The sequence below is a fragment of the Salvelinus namaycush genome, chromosome 34 (assembly GCF_016432855.1).
Source record: "Salvelinus namaycush isolate Seneca chromosome 34, SaNama_1.0, whole genome shotgun sequence".
NCBI lineage: Eukaryota > Metazoa > Chordata > Actinopteri > Salmoniformes > Salmonidae > Salvelinus > Salvelinus namaycush.
Window position 1 is genome coordinate 19,376,512 of NC_052340.1, and position 22,073 is coordinate 19,398,584.

Sequence of the window (22,073 nt, forward strand, 5' to 3'; positions counted from 1 at the left end):
TAACAAAAATATCTACAGTAATACAGTGGGGCAAAAAAGTATTTAGTCAGCCACCAATTGTGCAAGTTCTCCCACTTAAAAAGATGAGAGAGGTCTGTAATTTTCATCATAGGTACACTTCAACTATGACAGACAAAATGAGGAAAAAAAATCCAGAAAATCACATTGTAGGATTTTTAATGAATTTATTTGCAAATTATGGTGGAAAATAAGTATTTGGTCAATAACAAAAGTTTATCTCAATACTTTGTTATATACCCTTTGTTGGCAATGACAGAGGTCAAACGTTTTCTGTAAGTCTTCACAAGGTTTTCACACACTGTTGCTGGTATTTTGGCCCATTCCTCCATGCAGATCTCCTCTAGAGCAGTGATGTTTTGGGGCTGTTGCTGGGCAACACGGACTTTCAACTCCCTCCAAAGATTATCTATGGGGTTGAGATCTGGAGACTGGCTAGGCCACTCTAGGACCTTGAAATGCTTCTTACGAAGCCACTCCTTCGTTGCCCGGGCGGTGTGTTTGGGATCATTGTCATGCTGAAAGACCCAGCCACGTTTCATCTTCAATGCCCTTGCTGATGGAAGGAGGTTTTCACTCAAAATCTCACGATACATGGCCCCATTCATTCTTTCCTTTACACGGATCAGTCGTCCTGGTCCCTTTGCAGAAGAACAGCCCCAAAGCATGATGTTTCCACCCCCATGCTTCACAGTAGGTATGGTGTTCTTTGGATGCAACTCAGCATTCTTTGTCCTCCAAACACGACGAGTTGAGTTTTTACCAAAAAGTTCTATTTTGGTTTCATCTGACCATATGACATTCTCCCAATCTTCTTCTGGATCATCCAAATGCTCTCTAGCAAACTTCAGACGGGCCTGGACATGTACTGGCTTAAGCAGGGGGACACGTCTGGCACTGCAGGATTTGAGTCCCTGGCGGCGAAGTGTGTTACTGATGGTAGGCTTTGTTACTTTGGTCCCAGCTCTCTGCAGGTCATTCACTAGGTCCCCCCGTGTGGTTCTGGGATTTTTGCTCACCGTTCTTGTGATCATTTTGACCCCACGGGGTGAGATCTTGCGTGGAGCCCCAGATCGAGGGAGATTATCAGTGGTCTTGTATGTCTTCCATTTCCTAATAATTGCTCCCACAGTTGATTTCTTCAAACCAAGCTGCTTACCTATTGCAGATTCAGTCTTCCCAGCCTGGTGCAGGTCTACAATTTTGTTTCTGGTGTCCTTTGACAGCTCTTTGGTCTTGGCCATAGTGGAGTTTGGAGTGTGACTGTTTGAGGTTGTGGACAGGTGTCTTTTATACTGATAACAAGTTCAAACAGGTGCCATTAATACAGGTAACGAGTGGAGGACAGAGGAGCCGCTTAAAGAAGAAGTTACAGGTCTGTGAGAGCCAGAAATCTTGCTTGTTTGTAGGTGACCAAATACTTATTTTCCACCATAATTTGCAAATAAATTCATTAAAAATCCTACAATGTGATTTTCTGGATTTTCTTTTCTCATTTTGTCTGTCATAGTTGAAGTGTACCTATGATGAAAATTACAGGCCTCTCTCATCTTTTTAAGTGGGAGAACTTGCACAATTGGTGGCTGACTAAATACTTTTTTGCCCCACTGTATATCACATTGTAATTCCTCTCAAAGCTTCATACACACCCTGTTAGAGTTCTTGTGTAGGTCTAGATCTCTAATTGATTGTTCACAGGTTTGCGTGTGTCAACATTTGACTGCAATTACTCATTTGTTAGCTTAATTACTCTGCTAATGTCCACGCAAGCCTGATTGCGCTTACGCGGACATTAGCAGCCAACACAGGAAGATAAGCCAGATACGCTTCACTGAGTTGGAGTCATTTTAAGGTGCAGTTATGACCTATGCTGTAACTCCGTTGGTCTCTAAAATGCATCATACCGGTTGTATTTCTGTATATTGAAAGTTATAGATCTTGAAAACTTGATTACTGACATGCAAAACATTTTGGGTATATATCAACAATGGACTAATGAAACAAATACTAAAAGATTTTGGGTGGAGTTTTCCTTTAATATATAGTGTTTTTGTTATTGTTTTAATGCTTGTATCTATAGTATATTGTGTGCATCTAGTTAGATAATCGTATCTTGTAATTTATCCATGCTGTACATCAGGCACTATCGGAGAGTTTGCAGGTTCTCAGGCAATTATAGCAAAGTCTTGATAACTTTCTCTGTATGTTTGGTTTGGACATGTCTAGTCTAATACAGGCATTATTATACTAATTAGACTTAGAGTGGCAATATGTAACTTTTTGGGCGACCCTACCAAATTCCCATAGAAATGTGGGTTATAGATCTATCATTCTACTTGAAAGCTACATGTAGTTAGTCTAAGACCTGGTAGAATTGTCCAATGTGCGTTATTTCTATGCTTCCCGAACTTAAGTTTTGTTTTTGCGTATTTTACTTTCAGTTTTGTACACCAGTTTCAAACAGCTGAAACAACAATATTTTGGGTTATGGAAAATATATTTCCCAACAGTTTAGATGGTACGGTGATTCTCTACACTATACTAGCTTATTTTGTATCATAAATTGAAATTAGGCAAACTATTAGAGTTTTAGCAACCAGGAAATGGCGGAGTGATTTCTGCAACTTTAATCATGCTGTCTTTTTCTGATCGTGTTAAATGTTCAAAATGACATTGTCTTATGTTGCAGGACTTGCAAACTATTACAGACTACAAAGGGAAGCACAGCCGCGAGCTGCCCAGTGACACGAGCCTACCAGATGAGCTAAATCACTTCTATGCTCGCTTCGAGGCAAGCAACACTGAGGCATGCATGAGAGCATCAGCTGTTCGGGACGACTGTTTGATCATGCTCTCCATAGCTGACATGAGTAAGACGTTTAAACAGGTCAACATACACAAGGCTGCGGGGCCAGACGGATTACCAGGAAATGTGCTCCGGGCATGTGCTGACCAACTGGCAGGTGTAGGTGTCTTCACTGACATTTTCAACATGTCCCTGATTGAGACTATAATACCAACATGTTTCAAGCAGACCACTATAGTCCCTGTGCCCAAGAATATGAAGGCAACCTGCCTAAATGACTACAGACCCGTAGCACTCACGTCCGTAGACATGAAGTGTTTTGAAAGGCTGGTAAAGGCTCACATCAACACCATTATCCCAGAAACTCTAGACCCACTCCAATTTGCATACCGCCCAAACAGATCCACAGATGATGCAATCTCTATTGCACACCACACTGCCCTTTCCCACCTAGACAAAAGGAATACCTATGTGAGAATGCTGTTCACTGACTACAGCTCAGCGTTCAACACCATAGTACCCTCAAGCTCATCACTAAGCTAAGGATCCTGGGACTAAACACCTCCCTCTGCAGCTGGATCCTGGACTTCCTGATGGGCCTCCCCCAGGTGGTGTGGGTAGGTAGCAACACATCTGCCACGCTGATCCTCAACACTGGAGCCCCCCAGGGGTGCATGCTCAGTCCCCCCCTTGAACTTCCTGTTCACCCACGACTGCATGGCCAGGCACGACTCCAACACCATCATTACGCTTGCAGACGACACAACAGTGGTAGGCCTGATCACCGACAACGACGAGACAACCCACAGGGAGGAGGTCAGAGACCTGGCCAGGTGGTGCCAGAATAACAACCTATCCCTCAACGTAACCAAGACTAAGGAGATGATTGTGGACTACAGGAGCACCGAGCACGCCCCCATTCTCATCGACGGGGCAGTAGTGGAGCAAGTTGAGAGCATCAAATTCCTTGGTGTCCACATGATCAACAAACTAGAATGGTCCAAACACACCAAGACAGTCGTGAAGAGGGCACGACAAGCCTATTCCCCCTCAGGAAACTAAAAAGATTTGGCATAGGTCCTCAGATCCTCAAAAGGTTCTACAGCTGCAACATCGAGAGCATCCTGACTGGTTGCATCACTGCCTGGTACGGCAATTGCTTGGCCTCCGACCGCAAGGCACTATAGAGGATAGTGCGTACGGCCCAGTACATCACTGGGGCTAAGCTGCCTGCCGTCCAGGACCTTTACACCAGGCAGTCTCAGAGGACGGCCCTAAAAATTGTCAAAGACCCCAGCCACCCCAGTCATAGACTGTTCTCTCTACTACCGCATGGCAAGCGGTCCCGGAGTGCCAAGTCTAGGACAAAAAGGCTTCTCAACAGTTTTTACCCCCAAGCCATAAGATTCCTGAACAGGTAATCAAATGGCTACCCGGACAACTCCCCTTTTACGCTGCTGCTACTCTCTGTTTAGTCACTTTAACTATACATTCATGTACATACTACCTCAATACCTCAAGCCAAAAATCACTAAAGCTGGAGACTCTTACCTCCCTCACTAGCTTTAAGCACCAGCTGTAAGAGCAGCTCACAGATCACTGCACCTGCACATCTGTAAATAGCCCATCCAATCTACCTCATCCCCATACTGTATTTATTTATTTATCTTGCTCCTTTGCACCCCAGTATCTCTTCTTGCACATTCATTTCTGCACATTCTACCATTCCAGTGTTTAATTGCTATATTGTAATTACGTCGCCACCATGGCCTATTCATTGCCTCATTATCCTACCTCATTTGCACATGCTGTATATAGACTTTTCTACTGTATTATTGATTGTATGTGTGTTTATTCCATGTGTAACTCTGTGTTGTTGTATGTGTCAAACTGCTGGGCTTTATCTTGGCCAGGTCACAGTTGCAAATGAGAAATTGTTCTCAACTAGCCTATCTGGTTAAATAAAGGTGAAATAGATTTTGAATTTATTTTTAATTGGCCCGACCAACCAGTGCCTCCGCACATTGGCTAACCGGGCTATCTGCATTGTGTCCCGCCACTCACCAACCCCTCTTTTACGCTATTGCTACTCTCTGTTTATCATATATGTATAGTCACTTTAACCATATCTACATGTACATACTACCTCAATCAGCCTGACTAACCGGTGCCTGTATGTAGCCTCGCTACTGTTATAGCCTCGCTACTGTTATAGCCTCGCTACTGTATATAGCCTCGCTACTGTTATTTTTCACTGTCTTTTTACTGTTGTTTTATTTCTTTACTTACCTATTGTTCACCTAATACCTTTTTTGCACTGTTGGTTAGAGCCTGTTAGTAAGCATTTCACTGTAAGGTCTACACCTGTTGTATTCGGCGCACGTGACAAATAAACTTTGATTTGATTTGATTTACTGTATAATGTTTCAGCTTTATTTGTTATAGATCATCCACTGAACTTTCATTGTGTTAGCACAAAGACAATGCCACAATACTATTTATCCTCAATTCCACTCTATGGAATTGCTCTATATTGCTCCCTTAGTTTTGGAGATACAGCATCTAGATAATAAGAAAAAGCTTGTAACATTGAAATATGAGTTTGTCCAGACTCCAGAGGCCTTTTGTCTGACCTACTGTGACACCCAATCTGCTGTGCAGTGTTACGGTGCAGAAGCACAGAGTAGATTGAGGCCTATTTTATCTGCCTATCATCCTGAGATGCCAGAACATGTACCTTTGAGTTGGGAGCAGCTCACAGGTGGTGGAATGGTGTAGGGGTGCAGGGGTGTCGATGTGGAAAATCTCGACCTTCGCCTCTCTCAAGTCCGTACGGGAGTTGCAGCGATGGGACAAGACTGTAACTACCAATTGGATACTAGAAAATGGGTATTTAAAAAATATATATATATGAAAATAAATGCCAAAGAAAACAGATGGCAGCCCAAAAAAAAGTATTATTATTTTGAGCCTGGGCAAATGGAGCTGCTGTTGCTTCTGGACCTAGTGTTTGGCAGAGAGAATTGTTTATACGATGGATGGAATTAGCATTATCTCAAGATGTAGAATATCAGGGTTTCTTTTTCAGATTCTTCACAGATCTTTTTCATAGTTGTTTAACAGCTGATTTGTTTACTTCATATACTTTTGCCTAACAAGTCCAAAATAACTAAATTCATAATCATTAAAAATATCAGTGACATGTTGGAAAAAAATGCTGGTTAAGGTAAATAAATTGACTATGTTTGCACTCATTGCCATAAGTGCTCTGAATAAACTAACTATTTATTAATTTTAAAAAGTCAGCTATGCTTGCTGATAAAGCTGATTAGGCCTAAGCTAATTGACAAATTATAGATTTAATTACCTGTTAACATTTTCTGTATTGTTTTTGGCTAGTGAAGATGCAAAGAGGGCTGAAATTGTTAACTATAAGATGTGAATTCACTGCTGTTCCTTGAAAACGAGTGTCATTGCCAAACTACACTACATTAGCTTTCAAAAATCATAGTCAAATAAAATACATATATATCTCTGTATTTTCTAAATCCTATGATGACAAATATGTCACTCATCAATTTATTTGAGATTCAGGTCTACATAACCTCCAGTTGTCCTCCCCAAAGAGGATTTGTCTACAAACAACCTCAGTCTTTCTGGCAAAAACACCAAGCAACTGAGCCCAAAGGAGGAGCACCAGACATCAGCTAAAATAGAGATTTAGACCTGTACGTCTTTTGGGGAAAAACACTCCATCCTTCCAGAACACATTCTTTACCTCCCAAACAGACTCGTCAGCTGGGGCCATTAGTCTTAAATAATTAAACATTGGAAGAATAGTGTTGTTCAGGATACAGCATGAGGTCAGATGTCCTGGTAATGCTTTGAGTGGTAACTAATGATTTACTGTAACCATGAGAGAAGGGAACTGTACAAGTGTTTTTTTTGTTTGGATTGCTGTAACACAGGGTTTTAAATTATTTATTCAGTATGACCGGGTACATTGAGGCAACAAAGAAAACAGATGATTATTCTGTTAGTTACAAAAGATAACACAGTGCCACCGACGCGGCCCGATACCAAGGACTGTGGGCTCTCCTTCTCCATGGCCAACGTGAGTAAAACATTTAAACATGTTAACCCTCGCAAGGCTGCTGGCACAGACAGCATCCCTAGCCGCGTCCTCAGAGAATGCGCAGACCAGCTGGCTGGTGTGTTTACAGGCATATTAAATCTCTCCCTATCCCAGTCTGCTGTCCCCACATGCTTCAAGATGGCCACCATTGTTCTTGTACCCAAGAAGGCAAAGGTAACTGAACTTAATGGCTATCGCCCCGTAGCACTCACCTCTGTCATCATGAAGTGATTTGAGAGACTAATCAAGGCTCATATCACTTCTACCTTACCTGCCACCCTAGACCCACTTCAATTTGCTTACCGCCCCAGTAGATCCACAGACGATGCAATCGCCATCACTCTGCACACTGCCCTATCCCTGCCCTATATGGACAAGAGGAATACCTATGTAAGAATGTTGTTTATTGACTATAGCTCAGCATTCAATACCACAGTACCCTCCAAGCTCATCATTAAGCTCAAGTCCCTGGGTCTGAACCCCGCTCTGTGCAACTGGGTCCTGGACTTCCTGACAGGCCACCCACAAGTGGTGAAGGTAGGAAACATCACCCCCATAAACGCTAACCCTCAACACTGGGGCCCCACGAGGGTACGTGCTCAGCCCTCTCCTGTACTCCCTGTTCACCCATGACTGCATGGCCAAGCACGCCTCCAACTCAATCATCAAGTTTTCAGACGACACAACAGTAGTAGGCTTGTTGATTACCAATGATGACGAGACAGCCTACAGGGAGGAGGTGAAGGCTCTGGGAGTGTGGTGCCTGGAAAACAACCTCTCACTCAATGTCAACAAAACAAAGGAGATGATCGTGGACTTCAGGAATTCAGGAAACAGCAGAAGGTGCATCCCCCTATCAACATCAACCGCAGTGGAGAAGATGGAAAGGTTCAAGTTCCTTGGCGTACACATCACTGACAAACTGAAATGGACCACCCACACAGACAGTGTGGTGAAGAAGGCGCAACAGAGCCTTTTCAACCTCAGGAGGCTAAAGAAATCTGGCTTGTCACCTAAAACCCTCACAAACTTTTACAGATGCACAATTGAAAGCATCCCCTCGGGCTGTATCACCGCCTGGTACCAAAACTGCACCACCCGCAACCGCAAGGCTCTCCAGAGGTTTGTCCAATGCATTACCAGGGGCAAACTACCCGCCCTCCAGGACACCTACAGCACCCGATGTCACAGGAAGGCCAAAAAGATCATCAAGGACATCAACCACCCGAGCCACTGCCTGTTCACCCCGCTATCATCCAGAAGGCAAGGTCAGTACAGGTGCATCAAAGCTGAGAGACTGAAAAACAAATTCTACCTCAAGGCCATCAGACTGTTAAAAACCTCTATGGGATCGGTGTCCCCCCCGTGGGACGTTTGAGCTAACGTAGGTTAATGTGATTAGCATGAGGTTGTAAGTAACAAGTACATTTCCCAGGACATAGACATATCTGATATGGGCAGAAAGCTTAAATTCTTGTTAATCTAACTGCATTGTCCAATTTTCAGTAGATATTACAATGAAAGAATACCATGCTATTGTTTGAGGAGAGTGCACAGTTATGAACTTGAAAATGTATTAATAAACCATTTGATTGATTTGATGCTTTCAGAAATTCCATTCCGTCAAAAGAAAAAGGTTATTACGCTGATAAGAACTTGCTTATAAGCAAATAAATGTCTTATCTGATATAGGTTTTCTTCAAGTTATACCCGCTGGCTGACCTGAAAGAACCCCCCTGGATTTTTACACTTCTTTAGATGTCCCAGTGACCCAACTCGTTGACCTGGTGTTCTCTATTGTGAAGCGTCTATACAATAAAAGTCAAGATGATTCTGCACCCCAAAAAATCTGAAAGAAACTATTGGAAGCTTGGGAAATCCACTGAGGTTGATATTTAACTGTAGTTAACACATTTGTTTGTGAATGACCAAAGGCCTCTTTTAACTGGAAAACAGTAGGAGTCCTGAGGCAAGCCTGATTGGAGGGGATCAACATCAGGGAATCTTGACGTTAATGAAGTATGTCGCCATTATGAAGAGTACTGTTTGTCTTGGGCAACAGGGCCTATTTGTATGTGTGCTATAGCCTGTGTGTCAAGTTTATGTCTGAAAGAATAATCAGTGTTGGCCCCGACTCCTGCCAGAGAAAGAAACCCCGTTTGACCCCCCTTCTCACCTCAAAATCCAAATATGTGTCCCGGGACACAAATGAAGGATGGACAATGACAGCCTTGTCAGCGGTGAGATGTTTGGAAAGTAATGGGCTGCACTTCCTATGCTGAACTGAAACTGTTCACAGGTGTTTGGAGAGGAAGTGACCCGTGAGTCACCTGCCAGTGATCTACCTCCAACACAAACCTCCAACCGACACAACAGATCTGAAACCGATGATTTGAGTTCTGGTTATCCTCTAGATTAGGATTTAGATTCTCCCCCTTGTAGGAAGAATATGTTAACCCACAGTGAACCCTGGAAATGGGACTCTTATTAGGTAATCATGTGGGTAATCTGGTGCAGTGCTGAGCTAGCCAGCATCATGGTTTAGTAGCACTGGTTTAGTGAGATGGCACAGAGCTCTAACCTGACAGTCATGGCTGACTGAAAAGTGAGATATTTCAACACAAGTTTTGGATGGAAAGTCCAAGCAAATAGGAAGTTCGGTTCCGCTTTTACTTTATGAGCTGGCTAGCTAAATACGTTTTTCCTTTGCCGCAGAAGCATTTTGTTTTGCATGTGACTTTAAAGCCATAGCACTGTAAAGCAAATGTTTACCATTAAGTTCTGAATGGAATGGAGAGGGCTCCGCCACACTTCATTAAAATAAACGTGTGCAATAGTGCTAGGATATACACTGAGATTGTATTACAGCAATGCAGGGATTACCTGCAAGAGAAATGGAGGCAGCTCAGTGAATAATTTCTCTCCTAATGCCTGTACAATATGCTGACTTTGGAAACTCTCATAAAAGAGGAATTCTGGCCATGAGCAGAATGCTCTCTGAGATCCAGGGGCAGCACAGAGAGTAGGTGATGTCTACCCAGCAGCTTCCATGGAGACCCCATAGGTAGGGTCTGTCGTAAAAACGTCATCGGAATGCCTCTCAAGCTGATTAATAGCTCAGAGGTCTGTCCTTATCCTGGCAGCGTAACTCAGGACAGTAGATTGTCAAACTATGTCAAGGTTGTGAATCGGAATGGGCTGCTTCAAGCTCCATTGCTTCATAGGGGGTCGCAGTTGGAAATGTAACTGTATGTGTGTGTTTAAACGTTTATCCTGCTGACCAAGCTGGCCTAGCTGAACAACAGTCTGATGTTTGTTAGAAGGCATTTCTCCGACAGACATCTCTCTCTCAGTGACGCTGGCAGTGTTCTCACTGCCCTGCTAGAACCGCTCTTCACACGTGGGCTGTAGGGCAGGCTGAATTGCTATTTCTAGCCTCTTCAGACTATCTGCTGCCTCTGTTATGTTTCTGCCTTGATATTTGGTGAAAGTTTGTAACTGAATTGAAGTTTACTTTATTTTTCTTTTAAACTCTTTGATAGTTGTTCCCTCTGTCTGGAAGGATTTAGGGTCATCGGAACACCACTGAATCTGTGGAAAAAAACCTCAAGATATTGTTTTGCTGAAAACCCTCTACTCTATTACTAAGAGGAATAGTGGTGGAAAACAGGTAATTACCCAAGATTTGTTCACTGGTTTACTCTCACTCTCTTTCTCTTCCCCAGTCTCTCCCTTACTCTCTCTCCCTGTATCTCTCTGTCTCTGTCTCTCTCACTGTGTACTTTAAAACATAAGTCCTCTCTGAATCCATGCAAATGTCTGGCAGACAGTGCAATTCCTTTTGGATGAGGGGGGTGGGAAGGAGGGGGGTCTCTCCTTCTGCCTCTCTCTCTCCTTCCCTCTCTCTTTCTTTTTCTCCCCCCTTCTCTCTCTCTCTCTCTCTCTCTCTCTCTCTCTCTGGCAGCAGAGCCTGCACTGTTGGCAGGAGTGACCAGAATAAAAACAGCAACATCAGACATAGGGGAGGGAAAAAGCGAAGTGATCCATTGAACCAAAAGTCTTTGCCCTCTCTAAATTACGTAGTGGCCCATATCTTTTCTCTTTTTTTTCCACTTTAAAAAAAAAATTGTTTTTCTTTCTTTTGTACTTGAAGACCTCTGGTTATTGGTAATTAGCTTGAGGAGAATAAAACCAGCCGATAGGGAGAGGGGTGGTGCATTGTGGAGCGAGATGGCTAACAGAATGGTTCTATCACTCCTTCATGGTTTCTTCTACCTATCTCTGATTCAGCCCTCTCTTCAAGGAGGTAGGTGTGTGCCTTGGTGAACTCAGCCATGACCTCTGCTACCTAGATAGTAGGCTTAGGGTGCAGGTATTTTAGAACAGGTGCAGGTCTATGTCTCTGTGTTTCTCTTTGCTCTTCTCAGTTGTTACACAGAGGACTTTAACCACTCCAACCTCTTTGTTGTGTGTGCAGTTCTGCCTATTTCATAAAGTGTATGGGATATTTGTCATGCATGCACTGATATCCACTGACCCAGTCTTGTCTTGTTTATTTTGCCTGCAAAACCTGCTAAAGAGGACCTGTCTAGAAAGCAATTCAGATAACTTATTTCTGTGCAAAATTCACGCAATTCCTATGCAAAACCTTTTCTCCATAAAAAATGTTTTTTGTTTCTCTCAAATACCCTCAAAATGTTTGCATCTAAAATATAAACCATACTTCGAACTGAATATTTATTTTGAAAGTAGCACTTATGACTATTCAGTCATGTTGATTCTATCTGACTCTCTGTACAAGTGTCAAAGATTTTAAAAGCCCCAACTTTCCATTGCATGAAGTTCAAGATAACAACATTCTGTTCCATTGCATTGCAGATCTACCACTCACTTAAAACACACAATGGTAATCTGCTCCATATTTGCATGTGCTTTGTGTTCTTGTAGTTGTGGCTAATATTGTCCAGGTTTTGGACCAGATACAGTATTTATGCCTGCAGGGTTAGAGTTGTTGTTGTGGTATTTTTAGAGAGGATTGTCTTTCTAAAGGCAGATTCAGTGTCTAAATACATATATCATAACTGTACTTTATGCAGTTTGGCTCATTTCTTTATTAGGTACATATTTCTATTTTAAGACTTGTAAAGGATTTATATTGAGGATATAAAAGGTAGTCTTTGCGAAAATCTGTGTCACACATGGTAATATTGATCCAACAATTGGATCTCCAGCAATATTTTCAACTTGATTTTATATGTTGACTTAAACAACAACATAATAGCTTAAATTTCAAAGTGAAATGAAATGATTGTGGTGGTTATAAAGCCTAAACAAACATCTTATTAGGACCTCTAAAATTGTTTCTTGAATTTATACAATTTCAGATAAAGATGGAGGAACTGTCCAGGAACTGGCTTATGTTGGAAGTGCTCACTAGGAAGAGTGAACAATAAAATATATATATCCTAAACACAGAAATACAGAAATATGAGTGACCTGGCTTAGCGCAAATTGACATACAGTATGTTTGGTTTCTAGAAAAGACTGTTTCCAACAGGTTTCAGTGTTTTGAGTGTGAATGAAATCAGGGGCGTATTCATTACGCCGATTCTGTAGCAAAACATTTATTAAACGGAAGCAAACGGAACAAAATGGGGAGGGACCTACCTGAATTCGTCCAATAGAAACTTTTGTTTTCCGTTTGGTTCTTAAACAGTAAACTGTTTCTGTAATGAACTGGCTTCAAGCACCGGAGGGGAGTTCTGTGTAGCTTTACTGTAATGTAAAGCCGAATCCCATACATTACTACAGCATGTTAGTGTGCAATGCATAACTCCAACTGGTCCCTCTTTCCCGTCAGCTACGTCATGTAGAATTACCCATAATGAATTCCCATGTGAACGGCGGTGTGGATCTGAGCGTGAGTGTGTGTGTGTGTGTGTGTGTGTGAGATTCCTCTGTTCCACAGCATGTGGTCTGAGGTATTCATTTCTAACCAAGTTTGGGGCGGACAACAGCTTATCTTTTTGTACAGAGAGAGAGGGAAAGAGAGAGAAAGAGGGAGGGCAAAGAGAGAGAAAGGGTCAGTGATTGCTCAGAGCTGCGTACGTCGTTCACTCTTTCCTTCAAGCTGCGAGGAGTTTCCACTTTCTCCTCTTTCCCTCCCTACTTTGATATTGTTTTTGTTTTGTTTATGCGAGCAGCCAGAGTTGTTTAGACCCTCCAGTTGGAAAGCATGTTGAAGTTCTGCACTGCAGTCTGATCTCTTCAAGCCAAGCCAGCTCTTTTCAAAATGTATTTATTTGCCCAAAAAGAATGCATGTATCTTCTGTTCCCCAGCTGTTAGTATCTGAGTCTGAGCTATTATTCTCTCTAACTGTGTCAGATAGAGTTATAGATGGTGGAGCTGCTACAGTCCATTTTAAAACCCCTGACTGGAATATTTTGCCCTTATATAGTCTTATATTTAACTGTATCTTAAATCAGTGGCCGGATCTGCGATGTTGATGAGTGTGATAGGAGTAAATGGTCAAATTTAACCGAGGTGATTCATCATAAACTGTACACACAGTAATATATCAGCAATGTGACATGTCAGACACCTGTTATAACCACCTTATGACAAATTAATCTCATTTTGACATGACATACGCGTTTATGATGATTGATACATAGGTTTTTACGTGACTTTGTGGTTTTTCCAAGCTGTCTCCTCTTTATTAGACTTTATTGGATGGCACGTTAACATACAGGTCAATAGAAGCCCCATTCACCTGTTAAGCACCTGTGATATTTGAATGTATAGGAAAACTGCCCAGAGCCTGTGGATCTGAGGACTGTGGATCTCTTCAGTAATATATTTGCTCATCTAATATTGTGTTTTCCGTTTTTGCCGTCACAGCAGTTTTCTTCCAACTCTTCTTTGCACTGACCTAAACTGGTGAGCCAATTGCCTCGTCTGAAACAAACAGAGCTCAGTTCAGCTTTAGAGAGCAGCAGCTCAGCTCAGAGAGAATTTACAGCATACGGACGGAGGGGCCAGCGAATATCAATATTGGCTTAGGAGCCAAACTTTGATCTTCAGTGAACGTAAAATCCATCCCTATCAAACCTGTTCTGAGGTGCTGAAACCAACTCCAGCTGTCTCTGGCTGTGGCTGGAAAGTTAAGAAACCCTCTAGCTCGTTCCAAGTAAGTGTCAATTATCTGAAAGTAATGCAAACCCCATTAACACCCAATCACCTTTTTAAGAGGGTTTTCACCAAAAAAAAACTCTGCTTGCTCATTCTTTGGACAGTTATCATGAGAATGGGATCGAGGAGCATTTTTTTTGCGAGTGTGAATGAGTTATAACGCATGAGGGAACGTCAGGGAAGGAGTTGGGAAATAAATATGCAGCTTGTCAGTTGTGATATGACTCTGTCTGGTATCCCTGAGCCTGTACTGTGGCAGACTGCTGAAATGTGTCATCAGTTCCTCTGACCTTTTTATTTTTTTATTTAACCTTTATTTAACTAGGCAAGTCAGTTAAAAACAAATTCTTATTTTACAATGACGGCCAAACCCTCCCCTAACCCGGACGACGCTGGGCCAATTGTGCATCTCCCGATGGGTCTCCCGATCACGGATGGTTGTGATACAGCCCGGGATCAAACCAGGGTCTGTAGTGACGCCTCTAGCACTGAGATGAAGTGCCTTAGACCGCTGTGCCACTCGGGAGCCCTCAATAAATAAATAATTTCCTACAAACAAACACCATCTGTCAGACGGATAGAGTGAGAATGGGATGTTATTCTGATCAAAATAAATCTGAGAAGAGACAGATGGAGTTAAGTGGCCACTTCCTCAAAGACACAGTCCCAAATGGAACCCTATTTCCTATATAATGCACTACTTTTGACTAGAGCCCTGTGTGCCCTGGTCAAAAGTATTACACTATAAAGGGCATAGTCAGACTAAATGTAATGTAGAGACTAGAGTTCAATCAAGATCTCTCTGTAAAACTGCCTGCTCTGAGCACGTGTCGTTTGACCTAAATTGGCTAATTACCTTTTCATTAATGGTCATTCATGTGGTATCCACACCCATCCGATGTTTACCCTGAAGTATCTGGATAGTATGAGACTTGTGAAGGAAAGACCAAACATTCTGTCAGCTTCCAATGCTACTGCCAATCCCTCTGGGATTAATAACTATCCTGGCATTCGACAAACTCTTCTCTCAACCGTCCATCTCTTTTCTGTACTTAGTCACACAAAGTAATGTAATCAGAGTTTGTTCACTCTTTTACATGCTAAATTGCCAAGAAGTGTATCAGATATCAACGTTTCAGTTCACACCTCAGTGTACTCTGTCACTTTAGTTCAGACAATTCCAGTCAATGACGGGTTTCAAAAACAGTGCCAGAGTCATTAGTTTCTGTTTTATGACCAACACTGTTAATGACACAACCCTGACAAGCATGCAGATGCCGGCAGAGGATAAAGAATAACAAAAGTTCCACCAACTCTGTTAATTTCCTTCCAGCCAGTCTCATAAGAATTAAGAAGAGTCTGTGAGTTTTGCTCTGCATGCAGTGCTGCCTGGAAGCCCTGGAAGTCAGTTTGCCTCTTTTGGCGCCGAAGCTCAGGCTTTCAGGACTTCAGAGGATTCTAATCCGTTAGTTCTCTCCGTCAGTGACACTCTCCTGGCCGCAGTTGAAGGTGAATGAAATCATGGCAGATTGAATGGCACACCTCGCCTGTCGGTTGGGCAGACTGGTGATGAATTGCCCTGGCTTTCTGTGCTGTGTTGTGTTGCCCCTGCTTCACCGCTGGTTTGGTTGGTAGATTCCCAATCTGATTATCTCGACTCTGATCTTCTCTGTTGAGCTTTGCAGTAGCTCTCTAGTTATTTATTGGAGATGTGTGTTTGTGAGTGAAGCACCTTTCAGGACACGTGACACTCTGGGTCTTCCTATCCTGTGGCGGACCTCATGAGAGCCAGTTTCATCATACCGCTTGATGGTGTTTGCGACTGCACTTGAATAAACTTTAAAAGTTCTTCACATTTTCCGGATTGACTGACCTTTAGGTCTTAAAGTAATGATGGACTGTTGTTTCTCTTTGCTTATTTGAGCAGTTCTTGCCGTAATATGGACTTGGTCTTTTACCAAATAGGGCTATCTTCTGTATACCACCTCTACAACTGATTGGCTCAAACGCATAAAAAATGTACTTTTAATTTAAAAGTATTCCAAGTGACTACCTCATGAAGCTGGTTGAGAGAATGCCAAGAGTGTGCAAAGCTGTCATCAAGGAAAATGGTGGCTACTTTGAAGAATCTAAAAAATAAAATATATTTTGATTTGTTAAACACTTTGTGTTATTTCATAGTTTTGATGTCTTCACTATTATTCTACAATGTAGAAAATAGTAAAAATAAAGAAAAACCCTTGAATGAGTAGGTGTGTCCAAACTGTATGTTAATTACCAAAATTATTGAATGTTCCGGTACCTTTGCTAAATTACCAGTAGCTTTGCAACCCTAGTCTTGAGTTACACTCTGAGAACCAGGCCGTGCCTTCATTGTTGCTCCGTGACCCCTTTCAGAGCCAGAGTGAGCAGGGGCTCCTGGGTCGCTGGCAGGAGCACCCTGAGGCCGCTACTGAAGATAAGACTCTCATTCTGCCGTGTTTATTCATTCCTCTCACACACTCACTGGCAGGACTGTTAACAGCGCTGACATTCTATCCGTCTTTGGCAGTTTTATATTAAAACATGCTCTCTCACTGCTACACTCTCTCTCTCTCCCGGAGCCATTTTAGAACAGGATAGCATGGCTGGGAAATTGCTTATCCAAACATCTGAAGCGCTTACAGAACATGTAGTATGGAGTCATTACTGACACACTGGTTGTAGATTTTGAGCATGCCGATTTTTGCCGGTACGAGTGTTGTAGAAACCAAACCAGACCAGATTTGAGATGGAAGAGTTGGTTTAATAGACGCGTATTTCAAAAGGAGAGCACTGGAAATGTCCAAGGAGTACCGTAGCTCCATGACTGTTCTGTACACAACACACACTTTTATTATGTGAGTCTATGTAACAGAGATAGGCTGTTTAATGCAACCCATTTACAAATGTATGTCTGACGTTATAGGGTTTGTGCTTTAACATGCTCACAACTGTAATGCCACAGGTTGATCGTAAAGACTTGACATGAAATCTTCGAAAAAACCACTACAGTACAACATTACACAGCACTGCCCTAATCACCATAAGCCCTTACCATGGTGAGGGAACAAGTATTGTTTCGTGGTTTGTTTATTCTCATGGTTTCGGTAGTGGGTAAATGTCAACCACACAAGCATCTCCCTGAAGATGTTTGGTCTGCGGGCAACTGGTGCCAAATGCTCAACAAAGAAGCACACTTACCTAACCCAGATGATTCATTCCGGCCATACTGAACAGCAATGTGACTAGCAGGCCTGGCCCCCAAACCTGGGTTCAAAATCATTTCCAATACCTTAGCTGGGCTTGATTAAGCTTGACTGTTGCGATGGAATCAATAGTATTTAGTATTTTATTGGGATCCCCAAATAGTCACTGTCAAGATAATGGCTACTCTTCCTGGGGTCCAAACAGAAAACAAAAGAACAAATAAAATGCATAATATACATAACTCTACATAACGTCCTGCCTCTTCCTTACGCTTCAGAAACAGGAGATGTCCCCTGCCCTATGAACCGTACCGGCTCGCACAAGTCAAAACTTCTACAAGGCCTGCCACCTACATAATACAATAGATAATACAGTTAAAATTACAATACAAAATAGATAAAAATGTCTGTGTCTCTTCACAGTCCCCATTTTGCCATAAGGTGTTCTTTTATCCATTTTTTAAATCTGGTTTTGTTGCTAGCTTGAGTTAATGGGGTGTCAGAGAGTTCCATGTAGTCATGGCTCTATTTAATACTGTGTGTTTCTCAGCCACTGTTCTGGACCTGGGGACTGTGAAGAGACCTCTGATTGCATGTATTGTGTTGTACTGATGAGTGTCCAAACTGTGTGCCAACTGCTTCAACAGACAGTTCGGTACCTTCAACACATCAACACCTCGCACAAAGAGCAATAGTGATGCAGTCAATCTCTCCTCAACTTTGAGCCAGGAGAGATTGATATGCATGTTACTGACATTCGCCCTCCGTGTATATCTAAGTGCTGCTCTGTTCTGCACCAACTGCAATTTAACATATTCCCATCTTTGCCGCACATGACCACACAACTGGGTAGTAGTCCCAGTGCGACAAAACTAGGGCCTGTAGGATCTGTCTGGTCGACTGAGATGTCAAGAAAGCTGAGCAACGCCTTATCATGGAGAGACCTCTTCCCATTTTAGCAACCATTGAGTCTATATGTTTTGACCATGACAGCTTGCTATCTAGGGATACAGACAGCAGTTTAGTCTCCTCGACTTGCACAATCCCACATTATTCTATAATAGATCTAAATAAGGTTTAGCATTGAGCGAGTGATTTGTCCCAAAAACGATGCAACAGCTTCCAGGAACAATAACAGTTACAGTTAAATGAGAAAATTGGGAAAAGGAATAAAACAACAATATGTACATAACAACTGTCCATTCTAAAACTGGGTGTCAGTTATTTATTTTACTGTGGTAGCCAATGTGTATACTGTTGAGTCGTCAGCGTACATAGACACACAGGCTTTATTCAAGGTCAGTGGAAGGTCATTAGTAAAAACAGAAAACAATAATAGCCCAAGCCAGCTGCCCTGCGGTACACCACACTCAACTGAATTTGAATTAGAGAGGCTTCCTTTAATGAAAATCCTCTGTGTTCTATTAGATAGGTAACTCTCCATGATAAGGCAGAGGATGCAAATCCATAACACCTCTTTGCAATAGGTTATGATCAATTATATCAAAAGCTCCACTGAAGTCTAACAAAACAGCTTCTTCTTACTACTATAGAATAATTGCAAAGCTGCAAACCACATCCATCTTGCACTCCAAGCAGGTTAAAGCAAATGCTCAAAGTATTTGAAAGACCTCGAATAGCATTTGAACCCAGGTATACTGGCCTCAATTTGTGAGCTGTGAGGGGAGCGGTCGGTTGGTTGGTCTCGCTGGGCCAACGCTCTCAAATGGGCCTTGTCAGGAATGTTCCTCAGTCTATTTGAGTTTTTGACCCCCCGCTGTCCATTATCTGATCTCCCAGGTGTACTATGAACCCCATGCAGCAGATCCTAAAGGAACCTGTCTTGTAAAAATTCAGTCAAATCAGCCATCTCTGATGCTCTTATAAAACGTTCCATCTGCCAGATGTTTGGAGCGGCTTGTCAGTGTTTGTTTTATGACAATGATAAAGCATCGTAAAAATAAATGGAATCTTTTCCAGTTATGGAGGACCCGTTCATGGCATTTTCTATTTTTCCTAATACCTCAGGTATTCACCATTAAATGGTTCATATGGCATAATTAAGAGGGTAACATAAGAAACAATCATATACTGTTACTCGTTCATGTTAAAGAGGGATAAAAATACAAAGCAATGTTATGACAATAGTTCATTTTATCACCATATAGATAGACAATCTTGCAAATGTAACTAAATGATTAAGAGGAAATTCCAAGCTTAACACATGTGACAGATGTTTTTTAGTAACATGGATTATTGTCTTGGTTTAAGTGATGTCAACCTAGGAGTTCTATAAATCTTTGTTTGTTTTTGTTTTGTTAGCACCAAAGTTAGTACATCATCTTTGGACATGGTCCCATACCCACATACATTTTAGCCTAGTTTATGAAATGGTAGTAGTGGGGGCCTGTTCGAACTTAGCTGACTTTTCTGGTTCAGAAAAGACTGGAAGTTAGACATTTTGTGCTTTTCTTCATACCCTGTAAGTGTGTAGTAACGAACTACAGTGTACTTATGCTTGCCAGAATGAGGGTAAATCTTGGGTAAATATCTCATTATTCATGTCCTTATCTGAACATAAAAATGTAAGTTACCTTGGATGGTTATTGAAAGTAACCTGTATCCTTGAAAATGCTAGTCTTATCATAGGCAATGAGCAGACTACTAATAACATACTTAGTTTTGCTCTGTCCTTTTAACAGATTGTGTAAGATGTGATGAAGTAAGTTTCTTTAGAATCGAGTTCAATTGTCATTCCATAGCTTACGTTCCTGTCATGTTCAATACATCGTCTATAAAATCTTCAAACCTTACGAAGTAAAAAGGAATTTGCAGCTGTTGCAAACCTTATTTTTTTTCCTAGACATCGTCTCGTCTCTCTGAACCTATGAAGGAGAGAGATCATGCACTATGTCAACGTCCCGGTACAGTAGGTAGGTTCTGTCTCAGCCAAGAGACATTGGAGGGCTGAAGATTAGTGGGGATGATGAGATCAGAATTCCGCCTCCTTTTAAAATAGTACCGTCGGTGTGTCATTTGTTTATTTGACTTTGCATACTTTACATTTATGCTCTGCTCCACAGATGTGTGTATCAGAGCGGCTGGGGCTGGGGCCTTGAGTTCAGACAGAGGGAGAGAGGAGAGAAGGGGAAGAAAGGTGGAGGGAGAGAGGCACGGAGTTCTTCTGTCATCAAGATTTACTCTTTTCACTCTTGTCTTTCTTTGACCCACCTCCCCCCTCCCTTTTCTCGCTAAGCGTTCTGGAAAATATAATGCTAAACTGTGACAAAAAGTAGGCCAGACGCCACAAGTCTGATAGCTGTTGTTGCTTAGTGCCAGGAACCAGGGAGTCTTCTCCGCTCTGCTCTGCTGCACTGCTCTGTAGATCCTGGTCTCAGGATGTCAGCCTCCTTTAAGACTGAGCCTTTCACTGCAATCAGAAGAGTTCTTTACATAAAACTGGGAAAGTGATTTTAAAATGTGATTCTAAGACAGTGCTCCAAGCCATTTATTGAAGGTCATTAGAAAGCATTTTATTGTTAAACACCACTGCAAAAAATGATGACAGACATTAATTATTTTAGATAAATATATTGATTGAAGTGTGGAAACCGGAGCAGTGGATCAGACTCTTGGGAATAACTCATCAAATCTTATTGAGGAATCTGAAAGAATGTGTAACTGCATAGTTTTAATAATGCTTTTGTCACGTTCCTGACCTGTTTTCCTTGTTTTTGTATGTGTTTAGTTGGTCAGGGCGTGAGTTGGGGTGGGCATTCTATGTTATGTGTTTCTATGTTTAGGTTATTTGTCTATTGGCCTGATATGGTTCTCAATCAGGGACAGGTGTTTTACGTTTCCTCTGATTGAGAACCATATTAAGGTAGGCTGTTCTCACTGTTTGTTTGTGGGTGATTGTTCCTGTGTCTGTTGCACCACACGGGACTGTTTCGTGTTTTTGTTCGTTTGGCTAGTCTTACCTGTTCGTGCATTCTTCGTGTCTATGTAAGTTCTTATGTTCAGGTCGGTCTACGTCGTTTGTTGTTTTGTAATTTTCCAAGTGTTTTTCGTGTTCGTCTTGTCTTTAATAAATCTTCATTATGTCATCATACAACGCTGCGTATTGGTCCGATCCCTACTCCTTCTCCTCATCCGAGGAGGAGGAATTAGACAGCCGTTACAGCTTTATGGCATGCTTATTTTATTTCTAATTGTTAACCACTGACTAATCAACAAAGTGGCTTGTCCAGCACTCCATGTGATTTGTATAATTGCTTACTCTATATATGGTCTGGGAAGAAATAAATTGTACATCAGTGAAGGCCCAAAGTTAGGCACAAGGTTAGGCTAATCATAGCCTGCACAAATATATTTATTTTTCAGTTCCAGTTGGTTTAAATTGCTTGGCATCATTAGTCTTACGATCAAGGAAAATGGATTAGAAGAACATACGCCAGCTTGATCATTGCTGTGGAATAGTCAAAGAATTATTACACATTGACTAAATCAGTATTGTTTGCTGTTTGGGGTTTTAGGCTGGGTTTCTGAATAGTACTTTGTGACATCTGCTGATGTAAAAAGGGCTTTATAAATACATTTGATTGATTGATTGATTGAATTAAGGTAATCATTACATCATTCATTGTGTCATTGATTTCATTCACAAACAAACTGTTTTTTTCGGTTATATACCGT

At 41.8% G+C, this 22,073-nt stretch overlaps 1 protein-coding gene across 1 annotated transcript in view; it reads left to right on the plus strand.

Annotated features, from left to right (window-relative positions):
* The first annotated feature begins 11,033 nt into the window (after positions 1–11,033).
* Positions 11,034–22,073, plus strand: part of LOC120028416 (elastin-like) — an 80,058-nt gene continuing 69,018 nt past the window's right edge. The window contains exon 1 of the mRNA XM_038973640.1: positions 11,034–11,265. Within this exon, the coding sequence (XP_038829568.1) occupies positions 11,190–11,265 (76 nt within the window). The 5' untranslated portion in view covers positions 11,034–11,189. The remainder of the gene's footprint in view (positions 11,266–22,073) is intronic.